Below are 8927 nucleotides of genomic sequence, written 5' to 3'. Positions count from 1 at the left end.
CCTCAGTGGTCCAATTTGGCGTGTAACCCTTCTCAAAAATTGTCTTGTACTTGCTCACGCGTAACAAATCTACTTTGAATTTTGCAGGACTCGCGATTTTTATCGCGCTGTACACTGTGTCCAAGAGTCTTTCGGCAATCGCGGGAGTTACGTCGGCAGGTTGCATGCCGATGCTTGCGCGCATTATAATCTGACACGAGACGCGGCAGCTCGTAATTGCCATTGAGTAACATCTTCCACATGTCATTTTTGAGCGTACGATTGAATCGATCACTGACGCTTTCAACGTCGAATATGTGGAATAGTGATTAACATCGTGTTTTTTCAAGATTTTCTGCACATCGACGTTGTAAAACTCTTTCCCCGTTTGTAAATTTTTCGGACATCTTCCACTCTCTCGAACGATCTTAGCGATTACGTAAGCCGTCTCGCTTCCATCATTGTTCTTGAGTGGTACGGCTCACGCGTACTTGCTCAACACATCGCTGATGGTGAGTATGTAGTGGTAACCTCTGTTGAAGCCTGAGCACGGACGCATTTCAATCAGCCTGTCAGATCGTCGTATCCGTAATTCGCGTGTAAACTATGACGCGCCTTCGCGGAAAATTTCTTCTCGCCGAGCATGCAATTTCCCGACGAGTTGACATCTCTCGGAGCTATTTTTTTCTCTCTTTTTTAGATCTCTTTTTCATGATTCAACGCGTAATACGCAGGGTATAAGAAAATAATATATTTTTTCTCGATGGTGTCACTCGATTGATTCGTTTCATGGATACGTGATTTAATTTATAATAAGATCAGCTTCGCGAAATTCCTCGATGATCGACAGCATTTCGTTGTAACGTAAGCGTTATTGTCCGCTCGGTGCGAAGCGTCGAGCAATCGTAGACGATCTACCAGCTCGTTGGGATCATCCCAGTGCACGTAATCAATCGCGTTGTCATATCATTGCGTGAGATAATCCCTTTCCAGATTTCTTCTTCTGTTTCTTAGTGATCGACATCAATGGCGCGATTATTCGTATCCTCTATTGCTCAATAATCGGCCGTGCGATTGATGCTTGTGTTTGCACGTTCGCCAGTAGCATGCTCTTATACTTCATATCGTCTTCCATGTAGAAGAGATCGTCGGGAATTCTCTTGAAAATCAACTCGTAAAAACTAGGTGTACTGGCATATCGTACACCGTCAATAATTATGTTGTCCGCGTCATCCACATCGAAACGTTTATTGCCAAACATGAGCCTATCCTTGTAGGTAAACGCCGTACACGTGATCTATACCGCTCTCTTTATTTTGTGCTCCTCTCAGGACAGCCTCGACGTACTTTTGACTCAGCAGACCCAAGTCGGCTCGTAATGCCTCTCGATCTTCCGACGTTTGCAACTGACTTTGAATTTTCGTTGCTAGCGAGTCTTCCGTCGTTTCGAAAACATTCTCCAACGACTCTATCATCGATACGATTTTGATACGCGATGTGAAGGTTATCGACTGTACACGATTGTGCAATCGATCATCAGATTTATGCGGAGTTGCGGAACGCTCGAACATCTCGCTCACTTTTTCTCCCTCCTCTTGATCCTTTTCCTCCTTCTTCTCATGTTTATAGACAAACGCTGCATCTTCATCGCGTGATTCTCTCTTTGTCGCGTATACACCGGGGCTGTCGATGAAAAGTCGCAGCGGCTCGAAGAGGTTTAAAATGCCTATCCAACGCGATGCTCTTCTCGATTCTATCGGTCTTCAGAGCGCGATGTTTCTTGCGGATCGATTCGCTCGTCTTCTCGATCTCGCGATTTTTTTCATGCTCACGCACATCTGCCATGTTCGTGCTAAATATGTTCGGCAACTGGTCATGTTATGGTATCGCAAACTCATTAAATCCTCTGTATCGTCCATTTGTGAGCGCACTGTCTTTGTCTATCACCAGAAATTCATATTTTTGCTGCCAACAGTCGCGGCACAACGCGCAAAATTCGTCGTACGACATGTCGGTATTCATATGATCATTGTAAACGTCTTTCAAGTTGATACCATCCTGTTTGAACAGGATCAGAAGGTTCGCGTTGTCGCGTATCAGATGTTTAGGTATCCTCGCATACGTCTAACAGAGATAGAAGCAGTTGACGTTCGCGTGGCGACCCATCGAAAAGTATTCTCTCACCGTATCGTGCTTGTCGCATGCCACGTCATCAAAGATAAAAATAGAATTTGGACGCACCTCGCTCGGTGGAACGACGTCGCAGTTGTTGAAGAACGTAAAGTAACCGATTTTATCAATAGATGTAAATAAATTTTCGAGATATCGATATTTTGGCTGTTGCAGCAAGAGTAGACGTACACGTTTTCAAAACGTATACCGTTCGGGCTCTCGAGTAAGCTTATGAGAACGTTGGTTTTACCGCAATTCGACGGGCCGCAAATGATCGCGCGTATAGTATTCATTTCACTATGCTTGCGCTGCCTCCCATCATTCATGATTTCGCATCGCAGTTTGTAACGCATATCATCAGCGGTTGCAGCATGAATTTCATACCCACATTAAAGGTTACGCACTTTCGAACGATTATTTAAAGGCGCGTGAATCTACGAATCGCGCAGTAACAAAATGTATCTTACGTTGTGTCATCCTTTCGATATTCGAAACTTGAGCGTCGAGCAGTTGTAATATATACCGAAGATCGTACTCTTACGCGTGTACGGCGATTACATCGAACACGTCTGGGACAAGCTTCCGGAACACGTGAAGGCAGATTCGGAGATTCGAACCTATCGTCGTTGCGATGACTACAAGCCGTCAGCCGTGGCAGCGGACGCATATCGACACGTCGAAGATAAAGGAAGCGAATGTCGGTGTCGGATGGCGGTCTGCTGAATCGAACGATAAACGCGCTTCCTTTCGAGTTACATATTCCGGGCTATATTTTGCGGACACTCGGCTTACGAAACGATTAGCCAGAGGTGACGCGGGCATAAATCCGCTGGACGCGACGTGCTGAGAACACGACACTGCGTACGCACAGCAATAATCTCATCGATAGACACGCGGACAAGGTCGAAAAGCTAGGACATTACCGAGAGATTCGGCTCTGAGCGAGAGAGCCGCCGCTGCTGCCGTTTGGACAGCGATGAAAGTCAAGATCGGCATGGGTAAAGTGAAGAAGATAACAACGAGGAAAAAGACAATGAAAAAATGAATACTACCGACGACGAAACGAGGAGGCATGTTACCTTTTCTATCAATGTTGGGCGCGGATCTTTGATTGGTGGCGCAATCAGCGTGGCGAAAGCGGTAAACGATAGCAAAGCCGCACGACATCAGTTCGAAGAGCAACGTCACGATCGCGCGATGGAAGACCACGGACTGTATCTCGCTCCGCACAAATACGGACTTGGATTGTCCCTCAGCCCCTACAAACGCAGACAGGGGCAGCAAAGAAAAAAAATGCCAAAGAAACGATAAAAATGCCTTCGGGCGCAACTACCAATGTGTAATTGAATGAACTCGCAAGACGTATGCGCATACCATACTTTAGAGGCGTTTTCATGCGTAATACGTTACCGACGAGCGGCGCGCGCCGAAACGAAAGCGGTATCGTGAATTTGGACGATGCGACGAGGCCTGGTACTCACTAGGTACGCGAAGAGGAACAATCGCGTCGTATACTTTGACAGTTTCGGTAATTTTCGGCCGTCCAAGGAACTGGTGCGATATTTCGGGAACGGTGTTATGACGATAGAGTACAATCGCACGTCCTATCAAACGATCAGAGCTTCTGCGGACAGATGTGTCTGCGGTTTCTACAAAACGGTAGACGTGCGTGAATTTAAAAAACTCGACGAGGTACTGTGAAATCTTAGTATTATTCGAACGCTTTTTCCATCATGTCATTGACGCTTATACTGAGCGGGAAGAGTACCATCCTCGCGGCGAACTACTTTCCCGCCATAGATTTGAGTGACGGAGATTACGAGCTCGGTCTGGCGACACTTATCACACGATACCGAATGTGAATGAATCGAACAACAAATTTTATTTTGCCAAAGACGACGCGGAAATTATAATTCCCGAAGGTTCGTACGAAGTGCGAGACATAAATGAATTTTTGAAACGCGCGATTTTATGGAAATGTCTACACCGCGACGCACCGTTGACGTAATGCTTGGTGACAATAACAACAACAACAACAACAACAACAACAACAACAACAATGACACTGATGACAGTAATAGTGAGGGTGGAGAATACCTGATTACGCTCCGCGCAAACTACAACACGATGAGATGCGAGATTAGATGTGATACAGAATAAACTTTGGCAAGCCCAACAGCATTGGATCGCTGTTGGGATTCTCGTCGAAGCGTATATTGCGGCCGCGAAGATGGCACGAATCGGACATGTCGATCAACATAATGAATGTAAACGTTATCCGCGTAGAGTGTAACGTGACCGCACACACACGATACACGAATTTTCATCGAGCGTGTCGCTTGGATATAAGATATCGGAGAGGCCAACGCAGATCATTTACCTGCTGATCACCGCACAGAGCATTATGGATCTGCATCGTCGACCAGAATGGATGATTGCTCGATTTTCATGAGGAGATCACCGTCAGATTGCACGTGCGATAGCGACAGCGATAACGCGACCATGAGATGCTAAATGGAACGGAACGTAAGCAGAGAGATAACACATTCTTTACAAGGTCAGTGACGTCGTTCGATAATACTCGCTCATCCAGCTGTATCAAATAGAAGAAGAAGTTCAGCGCGTCAAACGTTAAATTTTTATAATTTTTGAGATTCGCGGTGCGCAACTTTTGAGATAATTGATATCTTGAATATTACCGGTGAGCCGATCTTTGACGATCGCATCGTCAAGATTGAGACTCACACATACAACCCGTTCGCCAACACAATGTTCGGGTAAAGCGATGAGATAAGAATACCCATACAGCAACAGGATTGTACATGTTATCGTGCGAAAGTTTTTCTCTAGGTCGAAGGAAGGTTGACAGTGAAAAAGAAAAATGAGGTGCCAATGACGCTTGTAAATAATTGTGTGGCGTTCATGTTTGAAATTCGATATGAATCTCAACGGTGTGGAGATTGACCACAATTGAAACGTGGGCATAACTAACACGCTCAAGAATTACGTGTCAATGACGTACGATAAAGTTTTGATTGCGCTGAACGCTGGATAGAACTCTAGATCTGACACGAGGAAGGACACTTTAATTTTTGCATGCTCCTCAGCATGCTGTTGAACTTTTGTGAAGATTACAAACGCCTGATCATCAACTCGTTCACGACTTGATTTTAATATGAGCGCGCAACGATTACAATTGCTTGGTGGGAAATGTGATGGAGTCTGAGGTTGAATTATTTAAAATACAGTGGCGGATGCCTCACGTTGCGTTAAACGAAGTTAATAAATTATTAATTCTGCAAGCATTGGAAAACGATCGTTATCTGAGCATGAGTTTTCGCTCGTGGGATCTGTACGAGTATCCCCTGTTACTGAATACGACTAAGCATTCATGGGCTGTCAAAAAGGCGACTCAGCCTCGATACATTATCTTGGCTCTGCAAACCGGTCGAAAAAATGTCATGTCGCGAGATGTAAGCGTGTTCGACGATTGTAATTTGAGTAACGTAAAATTTTCTAAATTCAGCGTTTTATCCATACGACGATTTAAATCTGGATTTTGGCAAAAAGAGATACGCTGTTCTATTTGATATGTACGTTTTCGTAGAGTATATTATGGAATCGATTGCTTTGAAACGCTATTCAATGTGCTCTCCTTTATCGAGAAAGGGTCTTTTGTAGTCATTGATTGTTCGCGACAAAACGAATCCGTTAAGAGTGCCACTGTGGATGTACGCATAGAATTTAACTGCAAGGAGAATGTGCCCGCAAATACAACAGCCTATTGTCTCATATACGATCGCGTAGGTCAATATAATCCATCGACCAACATTGTACGCAAAATCACCTAAATGTACCTTCAACATGATATAAAAATCTACGATACATGAAGATAATCGCAATCAATCTCAATCTTCTCAACAACATGTCCGTGCCAACGTTCGTGGATTTGCAAAGATTCATCGTTAACAAGAAATTTATCATGAAGGATGCTGAAACAGGAGATCGTTCTCGCATTACATTTTTACGAGTCCCATGCCATGGAAATTTTTGACAAGATTCGACAGGTCTTACGCTTCCTAGTTGATTGCTTATCACTATGGATTGTAAATGGGAGGATGGGATGATCCCATACAACGAGGTGAAACGCTTGATTACGATGGCTGTATTTGAAGATGATGCTGTCATCAAGGGACGCGAGAAATGAACGTAGCTGTGGAACTTGCTTCTGGACGATGAGAGAACGCATGTACATCGAAACCTTGAATGCAGTTTACGAAGACATGGAATCTTTATCTAATGTAGATGTTACTAATACTATACAATTAAAACTTCCCGCAAATGACGAGAATTTGGCTCGTAAACTGACATTTTCAATCGAGAATAACTTTATGATGCAGACACAAATCGACTAATGTTTCTGTGGGATTATATTGACAGATCAAGTTTATTGTATGACGTCTATGATCTATTTATTTCGATCACCACTTATCGCTAAAGTCATCTATAGGAAAACGGCGGAAGCAAAGTTGTACACCTAATATGTTGCATTTGACGGTTGTATCGATGTAACGTTCGAGCAATTAGCCCGGCTCATTGATACAGTTGATGTCAAGTATACGCGATTCTCATCGCGTCTGAGAACGCTATACGTGATAGTGACATTTTCAATGGACATCAGCTTGTCAATTGCGAACTATTGGCTTTAGTTTTTAACGTATGAAAAAAATAAGATGTATAATAAGATGTCAATAAAAAAAAAATTTCGTTCACATTATTATATATGTATTTTCTTTTACTCTCCATCTTTTGTCTCGACGCGCTAGTAAAAATCGTATTGAAAAAAAACTGCCTCATAAAAATAAGAGACTTGTAGTCTATTGATTCATTTCTTTTGTCCCAGTATCATGTTACGCGCTCTAATATCGTCGCGCGCACTCTATCTTTCTCTAACATGCGAACCCTTGTTACCTACACATTTTTTGTGACATCTAGAGTTCTATAGTTCTATAGTCTGTAGATATTTTTATGAGTTTCATATGCAGCGCAAATGTATTCTAGATAGCCTTGCTGTGGCAAAGGATGTTTTTCAGTGTTAGTTTTTGTCAGATTTCGTCTGCGCGAGGTTCGTTTTTTCTTCTTACTGATTTTTTTTTCTCAACGTGCAAAAGTATTGTACCATTTAGCGTTAATGGTACAATATTTTTGCACGCATGTTTATTAAGTGATTGGATGACAGTGAAAATGATAATATAGTGATTTTTTTTTTTAGAAAAGTTTCATCGAATAGTTTCCACTCTCATACAATAATGAGCAACCTCAGGGAGCTTTTGGAAATAACTTATAAATATCCCGTTGAGGGGTAAGTCATTTTTTCTTTCAATTTGTATCTCTTTTTATAAAGTTTCTTTTTTTTCTTTAGTTAATTTATGCTTCTAACGTTTCTTTTATTTTTCTTTTTCCAGAACATTATGGTCGACAACCAAAGGGTTGTGCGGCTACAATTATTAAATGAAGTGGGAATTCTGGTAAGTTCCATCCTAATTCCTCTGGTAAGTTCAGTTTAAATTTTAAATTATAAATTATAGGATATTTTCTAATTATCATTTTTTTCTAATTTACTTTGTTATTTTTCCAGGAGACACATCGTAGCAACATCAGAATTGGAGGATTTATCAATATCTTTAACAGAGAAATGAAACATACGAAGAGGCGGTGGGATCCGGCTCCAGATCGGGAGGAACGAGAAATACTCGATATCTGGGAGAATCGAGACTTCTTCCTGGCTGAACTTTTCGGTTCCGATTGTACGAATCCGATCTGGAGCCGGAAGATTGGAATTGTAAGTTTGATAAAATTTTATGAATAAAATTTAAAAAAATGGAATACTTATATATTTATATTTATATATTAGGTGTGGGAAAAAGTTCGTGGCGTTTTTCCCGTTACATCTAACGGAAAAAACGCCATGAACTTTTTCCCACACCTAATATTTATATATTTTACATTACACATTATTTTTGTATATTCTTATATATTTTTTTATTTATATTATTTTTCATCTTACAGAAAACAGCAATCGCGACGGCGACAGCGGTGATGGCGGCGACGATCGCAACGGCGGCGGCGGCGGCGACGACAACGGCAGCGGCGGTGGCGGCGGCGGCGATGACAACGATAGTGCCGAGGCCTTCTCACGCCTTCCCCTTTCTCGCGCCTAAGAATACCCCTTGCGCCTTCCCCTCGAACCTACGAGTGTCCCTCGTGCCCCGCGCTCCCTTCTAGCCCCATGGGTTAGAACCCGCCTATTATCCCTACTGATTTCTTCTTTGTTTTCAAATCCATACCGATTTTTTGGCTTTCATAGCTGCCCAAACAGCAGCTCCTTCTCCGAGAATCGAATCTGTCGCAGTAATACGTTTCCGTGCCTTCTCGGCGAGTGTTTTATCAGCGTGTTTCGCGAAATCTTTGTTCCATGAATGAAGTTCGTCGTGTTCGCGATACGCCGAGTCCAATAAATTAATGCCTCGATCGCCTCTAATCAGTCGCTTTTCAAATGCGTTCCTGGACAAAATTGATATCCGGAGATATGTAATTCGAATGGAAGTGCGTTTATTGCGTGATTTAAAAAGCCGCAGTCTTTTGTTGTAGTTGACATTCGCAGCAATTTTTTATAAATGGTGCCGGATCATCGATATGCGATCGATGACAAGGCAAATTACAATGTTTCAAACCGATGATGTTGCTGAATTCTTCTGATTCAATTTTTATTTGCT

At 42.5% G+C, this 8927-nt stretch overlaps 1 protein-coding gene across 1 annotated transcript; it reads left to right on the top strand.

Annotated features, from left to right (window-relative positions):
- Positions 1–4128: 4128 nt before the first annotated feature.
- On the top strand, positions 4129–8372 carry LOC105626822 (probable basic-leucine zipper transcription factor K). Its single transcript, XM_012208116.1, has 5 exons — positions 4129–4231; positions 5455–5624; positions 7617–7679; positions 7790–7997; positions 8221–8372. Exons 1-5 carry the CDS (start codon positions 4129–4131, stop codon positions 8370–8372), a joined length of 696 nt encoding a protein of 231 aa, XP_012063506.1.
- The last annotated feature ends 555 nt before the right edge of the window (positions 8373–8927 follow it).

Source organism: Atta cephalotes (genome assembly GCF_000143395.1).
Source record: "Atta cephalotes unplaced genomic scaffold scaffold00006, whole genome shotgun sequence".
Taxonomy (NCBI): Eukaryota; Metazoa; Arthropoda; class Insecta; order Hymenoptera; family Formicidae; genus Atta; species Atta cephalotes.
The sequence above is the reverse complement of the archived record's forward strand: the minus strand, read 5'-3'. Positions and strand labels throughout refer to the sequence as shown.

Excerpts from the sequence above, each read along its gene's own strand:
- LOC105626822 (XM_012208116.1), top strand. The coding sequence starts at position 4,129 with ATGTCTACACCGCGACGCACCGTTGACGTAATGCTTGGTGACAATAAC. Across the intron at positions 7,680-7,789 it reads TAAATGAAGTGGGAATTCTG|GAGACACATCGTAGCAACAT; the intron begins GTAAGTTCCATC and ends TTATTTTTCCAG. Across the intron at positions 7,998-8,220 it reads CCGGAAGATTGGAATTGTAA|AAAACAGCAATCGCGACGGC; the intron begins GTTTGATAAAAT and ends TTCATCTTACAG.